We start from the raw sequence: 15623 nt of genomic DNA on the forward strand, positions 1-15623 counted from the left end.
CAGGTAAAATTTAAAATGTTAAAAAGTGTTTCTCATGATAGATTTTATCCCAGATCAATCTAATAAAATGAATACAATAGGTCTCTCTGTATGAACATAGGGAAAAGGTGCTTATATAGTTTAAAAAAAAAAAAAAGACTTCTTTTACCCAAACCCAATGAAGATAGTATTTAAAAAAACTTTTCATAAACATATTTATACAAACAAAAATAAGCCTATAATTTATTAAGGCTAAATCATATTCACTACCAATTTCAGACTCTAAATTTAAAAATAACTATGTCAAGAAAATGTTTAATACTAATTGCAGCACAAGGAATGTATAATTTATACATTGATTGGTAAAATCTGGTTCATCAGTAAAATTACCTTATTATAAAACTGCTGTGGAATAGGACCACACACACAACTTGTGCATGCAGGGGAGATACAGCCTAATGTCAACAGATGGGTTTTAGCACATTCCTTTACTAGGATGTGGTCACCTGCCACAAAGTACACAAGCTCATGCACCAGGTCAAGACTTTACATCCAGCTGAGATCACAATGTCATGCATGTAACAGCAGCGTGCTAGACAATCGTACCACAGTCTGAGCGGAAGTTCTCCCCCACCCCATGAGCCACTGCCAGCAGCTGCTGTGGGGTGTGGTTACCCATATCCGTGACATGAACGATGTCCTTTGGAGAATCTTGTTCCCTGTGGCTGTAAGTATTCTTATTTTTATAATATTTTAATGGCGCTTGCTATCAAAATGTTAAGTACAGAACTAGAAATTATGGAAAAGTAGACTTGTTACAATACTAAACAATCATATACACATCTTATCGCAGATACTTACAATAAACACCATTTACATTTAAACATATCAGCAAAAGTAACTGACTTCTCAGGCTTCAATGAACCCAGCATAACACATCTGATGACAGTGATCCAGTGAGGGGGGAAAAAATCAACCTCCATAAAGTACTTCCTGATTCCTAGCACTAAAACATCATGGCAAGAGTCATTCTAAAACCTGGCCAAAGGATGACTCATATAGGTGAGTTCTGTATAAAAACATTTATTAGGATAACTCTTTCAATTACATGATTTCAATTTTGAAGGCTTGACTTGGATAAACAACAAAACTGACACTGATTATCAGTCAATAAAAGAAAGTATGGAATAGTCATTAAAATACTTCTCATTTCCCTGCACCTACAAGTATATTCCAGTGTCCCTCCATGCCTATTTCTGTCCTAAGTTTATTCTGGCAAAGAGAGAGTTCTCTTTTGTTATCAGGTGAAACCCGCTGGGTCAGCGTTGTTCATAAAAGCACAGAGCAGAATTCTGGAGCCACAAGGCACTTTGGATGGTTCAGCTCCATGCCTCCTGGCAGCACTATGTGTCCCTTTCAAAACAGCAAATTCAACACTTCTAGAATGCTCCAGGATATCTTTAAGTCAGGCCAAGGAGCAAAGAAAAAGGAAATACAGCCAACTCTCAATAACAATGGGAGGTAGGATGGATAAGTGAAAATCTGAAGATCTAAAAATCTTATTTTAATTAGTAAATTGAAGCCCCTCTTTTAGTAAACATTTGACTTAATTTTTAAAAAACTTCTTTGTCAGATAAAAAGAGGACTTTAATTTTGTCTCTTTTCTCTGCCCCCTCCTCCAAACATTCTAGAGGAGGTATAACAGGAAATCTATAGTTTGATAAACATAGCTGCAAAGATGGAAATGTATTTTAACATCTATCTTTTCCAACTTAGGTATGTAAAATTTTCCATAACATATTCTAGTATATAAGGGCCTGTCCACAGTTTCATCTTTGCATAAAAAGGATATTTTTTAATTTATTGTAAAAATTGGTACTCCTTTAGCAAGGACGGACTACTTACCATCACCAGCGTCAGCAGTTAACACCCAACGTTTCTGACTTTGTAAACCTACAACTCAGTACTTACCCAGTTACATTTTCCTTAGAATGTAACATTTGCAAGTGATATGAATTGAGGATGACAGTTTTACTCAACACGGGTAGAATTCATGACTGGAGCCAGCACACCTTGATAGACTGGGCATAATAAGACAGGCCCTGTGGCGGCCACCCTTCCCCGTTCTTCCGCGTCTACAGTGAAACACTGCACTATTCTGCCTCAGTTCTTCTCCAGTAATCATCACTCAATTAACTCAAGATGCTGATGCCACATGTTTATCTTATTAAACGCTAGTCATACGGACTGTTTTAATGAGCAACAAGTAATGTCTAACTCTAATAAATGAGAAAAACGACGTCTCTGAAAGCACACCATTCTTCAACTACGTTAACTTACACGGAGCAGGGCCTGCCAGTGCACGATGAAAACATGCTTACTTTGCTACATATTTAGGAGGAACCAAACATGGATTTGACCAAAAATAATGTCAAAGCAAATGTATTTTATGATAAAAGGTATTAGGAAAAATTTGCAATACATTTATGATTCATACTTATAAAACCAGTATTTACGTTTAATGGTCAAATATTTTGCACGGGAGAAACATTTCCCTAACACAGCAAAAGTTAAGATCTTTTAAAAAAACTGACTGCATGATTTAATAACTTAATTACGGAGTATTAAGGTAATTAAGGAGTCCTTAATACCTCCACAACAAATGAAAAAAAGTTGGTTTCTGAAAATTAAGTTAAAATAAAATTTAATAAATTTTTCCAGAGGCAATAATCCACCCAGAAGTAACAGTTCTGAGTGCTACCTAATTTCCATTAGATTTCTAAGAATAAGATTTTTGAAAATCTGAACCATTCCAGAATATATTAAAATAAGAATGGGGGAAGGGGAGGAATTCAGTGAAAGAACTGTCTTCACACTTTGATAACGCATATATTGTGTTAAGAAATCATTAAGTAATTAATTTTAACCAGTTCTTTTTGCTTTTCCTACTCTCCCTTTTCTCCATTTGTGTTTGCTTACCATCTTAAAAAAAAGAATTAAATACTTAATGCAAAATTGTTCTACTTTATAACAGAATCTTTAATGTGTTTCTATGTCACCAGGGAATTAGACTGTTAAAAAGGCATTATTTAAATGTGTCACCAACTAGAAAATCCTCTGTATCTCTGGTAAAATCAGCATCATTACAAAACAGAAACAATAACACGAAGGAAATGCTGCAGGTGAGCTCTGCTGAGCACGTCCTGCACTCTGGACCTGTGGTGTAGGTGGCTCAGCCAGGTCCGGGAGGGGACTGCTTCTGTGTCATGGGAGCTGGCACACAGCGTGAGCAGGTAGAGATCAGAACAGGACAAGGTGAGAGCGAAATGACTGAGCCACACGGCGGTAACTTCAGATACCCAGCTAATGAGCAGTGACTGGAAGGTCACGTTCAGTGACTTGTCATTTTACTTGCAAGTCCGTTACACGGGAAGGCTGCAGCAAGGTAACAATGAGGTTCACGCTCTTCACTTACCTCATCCGGGCTGGCATTAAAGGTGAGGCTGCCTTCATCCAGCTGCATGTACAGTTTTCTAAAAGAAAATCCCAGAGGCGGGTTCTTATTGTATATGGAACAGTGACCCCATGTGGATTTACACAACCTGTAAAAGATAAAACCAGACAAGCAAACATGACCATATTGAATTTCCTAAGTCAAACATGTACACACGTGATAAAATGGTGATGTGAAATGATATAAAATTGGATGTTACAGCTCTACAGTTTAAAACGTTTAATTTTATACTTGTTTTTTTTTGTTTACTAGAGTGTGATAGACAAATGTCTTCAATTTAGCAATTCTGACAGCACTTAAAAATGTGAGTCACCAAGATTAATAATATTTGTGAGTCCTACCTGAAGTTAAACATAAACTAATGATGCTGCTGATGATAACTGACATTCACCAAGTGCTTACTAGATAGCGGGCGCTCATTTAAAGCATTTTAATAGTATTAACTTGCTTAATCTTTACAACAATCCTATGATGCTGGTGCTACAGATAAAGTAACAGACACTGTAAAAAAGCTGCCCAGGGTCAAAACTAATTTGTGTAGAGGCAGGATTTGAATCGAAGGAGCTTAATCCTGAGCCCACAATCTTAACCAAAAAGCTCAAAAAAGATTAAGTAACTATGAGCTTTGTTGCAAAATAAAACTGAATGAGGGGGAAAGACTGCTGGGCAGAGGGAGAAATTGCCTGCAATGCTATAACTTCAATATATAAACCAAAAGCTGTGACTTAAAGCTTAGCTGTTTTTAAGATCTGGCTTTAAAACACTGGTCTTCGCTCTCACAGCTATACATGGTCATTTTAAAAAAGTCTAAAAAACTAAAGTGCTAACAGTTCACACCTCAAAAAACGCTATTTCTACATGTTGGGATACTTGTTTCCAACTCCGTGCAGAGGCACGAGCTACTGGTGGTTATTTGAAAGCTAGTGCTTTATCTAATTACAATGCCTTGAAATGTGGGGTGTATACTGCAGATAATTCAATACAAATGCATTTCTCTAGAGACACGGAGACTACTGAAATTGTTATTTTGATAGTTTTAATGACTCTTTTGTTCAAAATCTGCGTGTGTGTGTGTTTGCTCAAAAGTACCTACTTGCTGAGACAAACATTAAAACAGTTTCACTTTCTGATATTCATTATTGATTTTTGGCTCACACTTCCGTCTTTTCTCACACACAAACAACTTACAGGAAAACGAGAAAAAGTTACAGCCTCAGTCTATAACACATAGTTTATGAGGACCGTGGGTAAAATATGTACTTTCACATGGGAGTATCTTCATAATAGTTAATTTACATCCTTGCAATATTGTTACCAACCAAATACAATCACCGATTTTAAATCAATGAGTTTAGTGACTTTAGAAAATTAATCACTATTTTACCAGCCTCTTCAGCCACATGGCTTTTGACTTTTATTACTAACCTAATATGTGAAAGCAACAGAACCTCTCAACATCCAAAATTAAAAAAAAAAAATAAGCCTTTAGTTTAAATAGAAGCAATGTATTGCTAAGGAAAAAAATCCAGGCACCACAGAAACAGGCATAATTATGAGGTAAACAATAAAGGAAGCATTTCTTTCAGAAATGAACAATTCCCAGATTTACATCCCAAATGAAGAATACATTCGGACTGAGTTCAGAAAAGCTTAAAGTTTTTTTCCCCAAAGTTCAAATAAGGAATGATAAGATAGTAAAAGAAAAACAAGATGAGACAGATGATTTTTATTTATTTAGAGGCTGAGAATGGACTATATAGTCAACACTGTAATTCTGTAGCACTGGGAAGCCTGAGGTAGGGATGTCCCGCTGGTAATGCATTTGTACTGAAGTTTGGCTATTTAGATAACTGACTCTCAATAGATCGTCACTGAGAAATTGTTTGAAGCCTCAAAAAACTTGTTTTATACTGTTAGGAAGTCTCATTTTAAAATAATGAGACTCAAATAAGCTTTGGTAAAGAATGCTAGAAAACCCAAGCTTCAATGATTCTTCTGTGATTGGTAATATTTTCATGACTCAAATATATATGACATAAGGAGTCATTCTGGTTCCACAGATTTCACTGCAGTAAACGTTCTAAGATTCACAGCTTAACTTTAAACCGGTAAAACAGCTCCTAAAATTCGTATAATCCACCTTCACTTCAGCAAGCAGATGATGATCTTGCTCTTCTAATATTTGCCCACTTCACTGAAAAATAGTGATTAGAAAAAGAAGCAGATGAAATAGTCACCTGTTAAGTGTATACTAACAAGCAGCACTGGTGAAAAGACATTTGGGCAAGACGATGTTGAGAGAGACCTGAACCAAACCCGGCAGCCGGACTCACCCTTGCCAGAGCAGCTCGTCGTTCGCCAGGTCCTGCCAAACACAGGAGGCCAAGCAGAGGTCCGTAGCATTCAGGTAGGACAAGATGGTAAAGCTCAGCTCGGGAGGCAGCATTTCCAAATTAATGAACCCTTCCTGTTCTTTAGATTTCCTTGTCTTCAGAAGATGATATATATCAATGCCGCCCTGGACCTGTTTGCGATGACTGGTGCTGGAAACGCTGCTGGCCGCCATCCTCCTGCTCTGCTCTCTGCTGAGGTAGCCTTGCTCTCCGTAGCTTTCCTGCTGTAGCTGCTGGTTTCTGGCCACTCTCCACAGCCCCTGACCCATCTGCAAGCCTGGGACAGAGCCAGAAGAAAGAAGGCGCCGTTAAAACAGACATCCGCCTTTCCCTGTGGCAGGTCAGGTCTGACCTGCAGCATTCACTTATCAGGACGGACATCCTTCACTACAGCAGGTTAAGTGGAGCAGCATGTTACACAGACTAGCTGGACCATCGGAAGTCTAAAACTCGGACAGAGAGATATTTGGTTTGAGTACCACCTTTACCCCAGTTTGCTAACCACTTTTAAAGCCCCCAGGTGACATAATCATTTTTCACAGGGTTAAGATTTAAAAGTTACTGACATCCTAAAGACTCTTACAAATTATAATTATGTGGACTTATGGGCCAGTATTAAATACAACTCTGATCAGAGCACAGGACTTCACTTAAAAGACCTCTACACCCTGCTTTTTATCACAACTCAGGCTGAGCTAAGCTAGCCCCTTTTAACCAAATTCCCAGATGTGTGGCAGCTGTGAAACAGGCTTTTCATTTAATTCTTGCCAGTCTGCTCTTAAGTTGCAGGCTGTAATAAAATGTAACGTAGGCCCTGAAGTCTAATTCAGAAACCTTATAAATTAGACACCTAGAACTCCATGATACAGAGCTCAGTAGTGACTACTCGATTTTGCTGCTGCTTTAAGTAAAAATCATTATTTAGATGAATTTTCCAGTTCTTCTCCACATAGCCCTACAGATTCAGGAGGTACCTGGGGAAAGGCTGGAGGAGAGGCTGTGTTCCAGTCTCTTCCACCTCCACTTGACCTCCAACCTGAGCAGCTCCACATTTATCTGCTACAATGTTGGACTTCCTCATGTACAAATATTTAGAAAACCACTGGCCAAGACTTCCTATTTGATCTTGGCTTTGAAAACAAGTAACTTTTCCTGGGCAAATAAATTCATTAAAAAAGATGAAATCAGGAAGAACTTTTAACTAATACAAATAATCATTTTCATGATCTCTTTTCCAAACAAATAGTCTTGTTTTAAAAATCTAAATTGACTACTAATACGCATGTGGTTTTAAAATTCGGAGGAAAGAACTGATTTTCATATAAAATCATTAAAATAAAATTCATAGGATGACCTAAACTTAAAATATGGTTTTGTCGTATCTGGCTGTTTACAAAAGGGAGTAACCATTAAAGAAATAAAAAAGCAATTCCTCCCTAGATGCACTGGTGCCAGAAATTCTGCAAATAGCTAGAAATGATTTGAAATTGAGTAGAATTTTAAAGAATGTCAAAGATTACGTTTTCATATTTTAAAAGGCACGTGTATTTACTGAATTATTGGCTATTACTTGGATAATGGCCACTGTAACAGGCTACTTGTTGATCAAAACAGAAAAAACAGTCCAGGATAATTTTTCATGCTTCCTCCTTACTGTGAGCTGCTTGGAAATCCAACAGCTTAAGCTATAAAGGGATGGGGGGGGGGCACAAAGAGAAGAAATATATTAATAATTTTTAAATGTGGGAAAATCTGTTTTTGCTAAGAAACCACAAAAGATTCCCACCTATGACACATTTCAGCATACCTGTAGCAGTTCGTGAAGTAGTGGTTAAATTTTCATAATGAAATTCTTATTTTCTATTAGAATGACTGAAATCCCAAACTGACACCACCAAATGCTGACAAGGATGTAAGAATTCAAAATGGTACAGTTACTTTGGAAGACAGTTTGACAGTTTCTTAGAAAAATAAACATGTTTTTACTGTATGATCCAGCCCTCATGCTCCTTGGTACCTACCCAAATAAGTTGAAAACTTATGTCCACACAAAAACCTGCCCGTGAACCTGCAGCTTTAGTCATAATTACCAAAACTTGAAAGCAACCAAGTTGTCCTTCATTAGGAGAAGGTATAAATTTACTGTGGTACGTCCAGACAATGGAGTATTTAATGCTAAAAAGGAACAAGCTATCAAACCATGAAAAGCCATGGAGGAAATTTAAATGCATGCTACTAAGTGAAAGAAGCTGATCAGAAAGGGCTACATGAAGTGTGATTCCAATTATATGTCATTCTGGAAAAGGCAAAACTACAGAGTAAAAATTAACACAGAAAAAAAATACAGAACACCAACAAAAATTGGTAAGGAGTTTTACGTTTGCTTAATGTTTAAATATGCCACATCACATGACAACGTAAACACGATTTAATTTTGACACAAATCTTTAACATTTAAGACTAAACATAAAGAAAGGTGTTTTTATCATGGCTATTTCTTTGTTTATCTTAGCAAGAAAATATCTAGAAATTGAATTGATTGCTAAGCTCATCCAGTACTTGTTGTCATTTTAGATAATTATACTTTCCTTTGGGATTTGCACCACTAATGGTAAATACTGAAACATGGAAACTATGATGGCTGAAGTCTCAAGATTCGAGGCATTTAACATCAGTGTATATGCACTTCCCTTGCAACATCTTTTTAGTGGCATATGGTCAGGCAGCTGCTGCTCCTCTCAGGGATGTTGCTAGGGAACAGAGTCAGGGTGATTTCCCTGGGCTCTGGACTTTAACAGGGACCGCTTAAGTGGAGCACTGGCTAATGTGATTCAGATAGCATCCAGCGGGTAGAAAGAAGTAAAGCTGGCAGCTGGTTCTTGGGATTAAAAAAAAAAAAAAAAGGGATGGGGAGGGTGCGGGTTTGAGGCTCATATGCACATAATTCGAACAAAGAAAACCGCATTTTCTATTCTTCTACTGCTAAATGACACTGCAAATTGCCCTTGTGGGACGTTTCTCTTTAAAGCAGTTCTTGATTCGGGGCAAGAACAGATTAGGATAAACCACTCGAGAAGGATGAATATCGTAAGTTTAGCCCTTAGAAAAAGGAAAGGAAGTCTGCAGTGTCCCATCACACTCCCAATGTTCCTTAAGGCAGCAGTGGTGTGGGATGTGGGCAGAACGGCCAGAAAAGTGATAAAACTCTTCAAAGGACACGAGACCCACTGCAGAAGTTGTGAAGCAAGTCATGGAGGAAGCACGGTGCTGTGGCCTCTGAAGTTGAACACACTGAAGTTCAAGTCCTGACTCCGCTGGTCACCACTTACAGCACCTGGGGGATTTACTGACTATTCTGAGCTTTGACTTCTTCACTGCTAGGGTGACAATTTGCATATTACGAAATAATATATACACCTCAAAGAGCTGTTGTATTAAATGAGATACTGCATACAAAGTTCACTCCACAGTTAATGATAATGTTAGCTAGTTTGTTTTGACGAAACAATATTCTCATAGAGTGAAAATAATGAGCACTTTAGTAAAACTTACTCGATGATACTTCAATTATCTTGACGCTCTTCCTGCCGAAGAGACACAATTTTTCATCTCCTTTAGTTATTTGTCATTCATGCCAATTATTCAGTCATAAAAAATGAGCTACATAATGAAATCACTGAATATGCAAAGAGTTTTGAATTGAAAAAAACACAAAGTTTTGTATTTTCAATAAAGTTTGTTGTAAATAAGGACAGGAATGGATTACAATCCATCACATACAAAAAGAATCCATGTGTGTATCTACACTGATAATAAATACATATATAAAGAAGAAAGGAGAGTTCTTCCTTACAGGAAAATGTTGACTCATAAAGACAGAAGGGATAACAGAGTTAGAAAAATCATCCTTTTACAATCATCACAGAAAAAACAATTCAGGCAAGAATTATCAGTGGGTGCTGAATCTAGAGTTTGATAATAGAAGATTTACAGAGTCTCAAGGTATCTCCCCACATATTACTCATTAATTACAAAAAGAAATTCAGAAATTAGATATCACTTAACCAAATGTTCAAACGTAACATTCACCAGTAAGACACAAATGGACATCACGTGCCTCTGGAAGTGGTGCCCTGAGGAAGACATAACATCAGTGACACAGGATTCCAGCCAAAAATGTGTAACTGGAATCTAATCATGAGGAGTAACAGAGAAAGCCAAACGGAGTCTGTAGATGAATTGTTTTTTTCAAAATCACCAATTCTGTGAAGCTAAAGAAAGGAGCCATTCCGGAATGAAGGAGACTAAAAGCCATGACATCTAAATGCAGTATGTGGACTGCCCCTTATACTGGGGGGAAAAAGAGCTATAAAGAACATTATTGGGATAATTGAAAAGCTAGACATACAGGCTGAGGACTGGATTGAAACACTGTTCCAGTGTGAACTTTTCTGAATTTGATAACTGCACAGAGGCTTTGTCAGAGTATATTTTTGTTCACGGAAACACACTGAAGTATTAAGGCAGAATGTACACAACCTCATCTCAAATGGTTCTGAAAACCAGAAACATCCATCTCTGTATAGAAAGAATGATACAGTGTGGCAAAATGTTTAACATTGGTGAATCTGGGTAAAAGGTACACACTAGTGATTTTTACTAATCTTACAAACTTTCTGTAAACAGAAATCTCCTGGTTGAGGAATCCAAGCATGCGAATTTGAAAATAAGTGTCTGAGTTTGATGTGCACTAAGTTTAAGAATTACTGTCCTACATGCTTAGTGTCCCCAGACTGAAAACCATCACTAAGGAGCTAAGTGCTCAGCACTGCAGTTTAAGAGTAGGAGATCTCTGTCAAAGCAAACCTCAAAATACTCAGTAAAAATTATTTTTGCCAGTTTTGATAGAAATATTTATTTTAAAGGGTGGAGAAAATTTTTTTAAAGAAAGTAGAAGAAAAATACCCCTTGTGCAGATTTAAGGCTTGGAATTCCCAGATGTGTCCCTCCTTTCATACATAATATTATGTATACAATATTGTTTACATAATATTTAATAACATAAACATTAAACAATATTATTTTATACTATAAACCACAATTTATTTAATTCTAACTCTATGCCAAACACTGTTGAAGTTAATTAATATGTTAATTATCCCATTTTAATCCTCACAACAACCTTAATGGGTTGATATTACTCTAAGTTTATAGCTAAGGAAATAGTGACCCAGAGAGGTTAAACAACTTTGCACAAGGTCTCAGAGCTGGCGAATGGAAATTTTCGGATTCAAACTCAGGTCTGTCTCTCTGAGCTCCAAGCTTTTATTCTTGACACCAAACCTTATGCCCAGAACCATCAGAATCCACAGATGGCAAAGGCAGTCTCCCGTCTGTTCCCCCATCACTAGCTCCTCTCAACTCTTTCACCCCCATCATTGCTTCTCATCTCCTCTGTTGCTCCTGCTGCAACTTCTCTTGCGGGCTGCTGTTCATGTGGAAAGCACACAGGCTTCGATGTGAAAAAAAAGATCTGGTTCAAACTCTGGCACAGAATCTGATTAGCCTGCAGTCTGTGGTCCTCATTATCCCCGTCAGAAAATAACAGCGAATAACTCTTCTCCCCTGGGGCTTAGAGGGGTTACCACTGAGAGGATCTAACCTACAGGTAATCTACCACAGCTAGTTCTGCAGTCCCCACTCAACCCCCTTTAGATGATAAGCCTTATTTTGGGTCCCCCATTTCAGAGTACACCTGATTATTCTAAATCTAATTATCTGAGTAGCTATAATCCTCATTCTAAATTTCATTAATTTAGGATCTGTGAATTTGGAGAGATGTCATTTACCTTTGCTAGGAGAAAAAATAACAACTAGTAAACGTACAAAGTTAGAAGAAACCAAGTTTCCTTAGATTGACACACTTCGTTTGGCAAATAATGTCAAGTATTTAGTCATCAGTCAGTAATAACACAGACACATTTTTTGCAGCTAAATACGACCGTCAACTTTAATCACTATTGTATGTTTCTAGAGATGAAAACTTCAAGACTTCGTGGGAAGATTCAACATGTCAGAGGTCCTTCCGGCAGTATTACAAAATGTATCTGTTGATTAACAAGAAGAAACTTCCTCTATAGATCTTTATGACATCTTCACATCCCCAGGAAATCGAATTATAAAGAGCTTGGAGAATAGCATGTTAATTTCTCAGATCTTTGAAATCAACGTTACAATTGTTGAAATTTGCATTTTTAAGCATATCTCTTGATTATAAAACACGAATTACTCAAACACATGTTCATTAAGACAATAACAACTTTGGAACTCATCTATCATATTGTGCTTTATTGTTGTTTATTAAAAGAAATAAAAATTATTTATTGCCTCATATAACACCTGCTCACTATTGGATAACAGTTCCACGGGACTGTGCACAGCAAGACCACCGTTCTCCTATGCACACGCTTCAGTTAACATGGTACCATGTAAAGCGAGAACTGCCTGTAAGTACTAAGATGGGGAACTGGCTCAGCACAATAGGCTACATGGAAAAATCCAGTACCAAACACAGTGCCTTAGACCTAAGAAGTACTCAGAAAATATCTGTTGACTGGGTGAATGGTAAACAATGAGAAAAAACTGAATTAGATAAACCTTGACCTTAACTTCACATCTTTCAAAAATTTTCTCAAAATAGATCATAGACTTAAGTGCTAAGCATAAAATGATAAAACTCTTAAAAAATACAAAGCAGGAAGTCTTAGAGATCTAGGTCTAGGAAAAGAGTTCATCAAAGTCATGATACCTAAGAATAAAAACTGATAAAGCAGACCTCAATAACATTAAAAACTTTTGCTCTTTGAAAGCTCATGTGAAGAAGACAAAAACATAAGCTACAGACTAAGAAAATATTTGCAAACCACATATCTGACAAAGGACTAGTACCTAGAATATATAAATAATTCTCAAACTCAACAGTAGAAAAAATCAAACAATGCAATTAAAAAATGAACATAAGACACGAACAGGTATTTTGCCAAAGAGGATGTACAAATGACCCAGAAGCACGTGACAGATGTTCAGCTTCACCACCCGGGAGGGAGGGAGGTGTAGTTATACAACAGCAGCATGAGGGATCCCAGTGGTGTTTGAACTGTTCAGTGTCTTGACTGTGATGCTGGATGTGTGAACTTGTGCAGAATTTCATCCATGCAGATATACGTGTCAGTAAAAAAAAAGGGGGGGGCGGAATTCTGAACAAGACAGGTGCAGTGGATTAATGTCAACAACCTGGTTGTGATAGTATATTGTGCTTTTGCAGTATGTTACCACCCAGGGAAACTAGACAAACCACAAGAGATCTCTCAGTATATTTCTTGCAAATGCATATGTATCTACAATTAACTCAAAAAAGGGGGAAGGGGCAGAGTATTGTACACTTGAAATGGGTGAATTTTATGGTATGTAAATGATACCTCAATAAAGTGCTTTCAAGAATTAAAGGCCCTGATATAAACACTCTAAAGAGGGTGACGAAGGACACAGCAAGTCTAGTGTCATTTGACAAACAGTAATTATTTTAGATTCAAGAAAATCCAACTATTAAAAATCTATCACCTTTGAATCATCTCTGACTTCATGGAATTTCCTATAAAGATCAAAGAAGACAGAATCAAGGACTAAATCCTTAAAGATACAAATTCTATAAAAATGCTTGACTATTTACCCAGGATGTATCAATAATTGAGTATAAAATGCAAAAGGTATAAATGCCTCTTACATGGTCTAATAAAAAAAAAAGCATAAATGCAAAATATATCAAATAAAATTGGTTTAATTACTCATTAAAAATCCAAATACATAAACTAATGTGATTTAATTTGGATTGCTTCAAATAATTTTACAATATGTCTAAGAATAATGATCTACTTTGTTAAAAATATCTTAAATACCACAGTAAGCTGTTTAAATCTCCTACTTATATATTCTTATTTCTATTAAAATGACAGCAACATTAATAATAGTACTTTAATTACACACTGACTGAATAATTTAGGAGAGACTTTTTAAATCTAAATATTTAGGTCTTTTGGTTTTTAAAATTAATTTCTAGTTTTATTATGCTGAGATTAGAGAATGTGGGCTATATGATGTCTGCTTGAGAGAAATGTGTAGGTTTTCTTGACACTGCTACTCTGGAGGGTGAATCTAAAATTGGAGTTTCAAGTACACCACATGTGTTACCTTATTAGATATTTCAGACAAGGTTTCTGACCCTCGGCAGCCTAAAAAATGGGGGAATCACTCCTATTACACAGGACTGCTATGAGCCTTCATGAAGATAGCATATTTTAACTGGTAAAGCAGTGTCTCTGTCCTGACTCACTCACTTCTTTCTAATACAAAAATCTAAGGGACGGCTACACTTCTCCGACATGATTTTGGATGTAGTTTTCTCATTTTTAAAAAAGGAAATACAGTTGTAGTCGACATGAATCTGTTGTAACTAGCACAAAGGCACTTCCCCTCAGAGAGCAGAACAGATTAGATTAATTACCAAGAACTCTATCAAGTTCATTATTAACACTTATGAGAATAATACTTTTCTATTTACTTCCAGTAGATGGCTACATTTCTTAAAGAGATGGAATTGTTTTTTGACTGATGGTACTTGCAGTATCTTGTTCTCTTTTCAAGAGTCAGGTATGTCCACAAAAGAATGACAGAGATTACTTTATTAACGGCTGTTGGTACATCTAATATAAAATTATCTGTAAAATATATTAAGTAGCTTTAATCAAAACATTCCTATGCAGCAAGTTAAACATCAAATGAAGTACTATTCTATGAGAACATACCGCACTACTGCTTTCAGTAATTCTATGGCACTGAGCACTCACATAGCACATGCTGTGGAAAAGACTATATGTAATAAAGAATGGTTTAGGGGTGGGTGTAGCTCAGTGGTAGAGCACATGGTTAGCATGCACCTGGGACCTCCATTAAAACAAACAAACGTATAAGTTAAAAAAAAAAAAAAGAATGGTTCATACACCAATTAGGTGGGTGGATGACACGCAGCAGATGACCAGAAGAGCACAAAGCAGTCTGGAGGTCTCAAAAAAGCATCCTGCTTTACACGCTTTTGTTTGAAGCAAACTGATCCCACAAAGCCTCTTCCTGAGCAAGCAGTGTCAAGTCACTGGTTACTGATGAGTGACATGAATAAGCTAAATTAAATACTCAGTATGAATGGTTACTTTTCTTCAGTATTTCTTAAGTGTCTAAACAGCAGAATTTATGAATAAGAAATTTCCCCTCTCAGATAAAGATCTAACATGTACCAAGAGCGTTATCTCTAAAGTGCAAATTCTATTAAGACTTAAATATGAGGCAGTTCACTCATTTATATTTTCTTGGAAATTTTCAATTGTTTTCCAACTAGAAAGTAACAACTAGATTTTTGATTACTTTAGGTTTTAAAAAAAACATCAAGTGTTATCCTGTGATATCATTCAGTGGCACAAGAGCATGGGACATTCTGTGAGAAAATACTTTCTATGAGACACTTATAATCAAATTGGCAGCCTAGCATTTATTTCTCGACTTCCAAGAGAACAGACCACCAAAGTCGTTTAGAACAGACTGAGCAGAGGGGGGACGAAAAGAAAAGAAAAAACCTGATAACCAATCACACTTCTAACACTGAAAGGCCAACAACCGTAGAGAAATGG

The 15623-nt window shown here is 36.7% G+C and overlaps 1 protein-coding gene across 1 annotated transcript in view; it reads right to left on the reverse strand.

Moving 5' to 3' along the window:
• The window catches only part of FBXO8 (F-box protein 8), a 34734-nt gene that overhangs the window by 14952 nt on the left and 4159 nt on the right, over positions 1–15623 (reverse strand). Inside the window, exons 2-3 of the mRNA XM_006194544.3 lie at positions 5827–6163; positions 3455–3581 (exon numbers count right to left, since the gene is read on the reverse strand). Of these exons, the coding sequence (XP_006194606.1) occupies positions 3455–3581; positions 5827–6155 (456 nt within the window). The 5' untranslated portion in view covers positions 6156–6163. The remainder of the gene's footprint in view (positions 1–3454; positions 3582–5826; positions 6164–15623) is intronic.

Source organism: Camelus ferus, chromosome 31 (genome assembly GCF_009834535.1).
Source record: "Camelus ferus isolate YT-003-E chromosome 31, BCGSAC_Cfer_1.0, whole genome shotgun sequence".
Lineage (NCBI taxonomy): Eukaryota > Metazoa > Chordata > Mammalia > Artiodactyla > Camelidae > Camelus > Camelus ferus.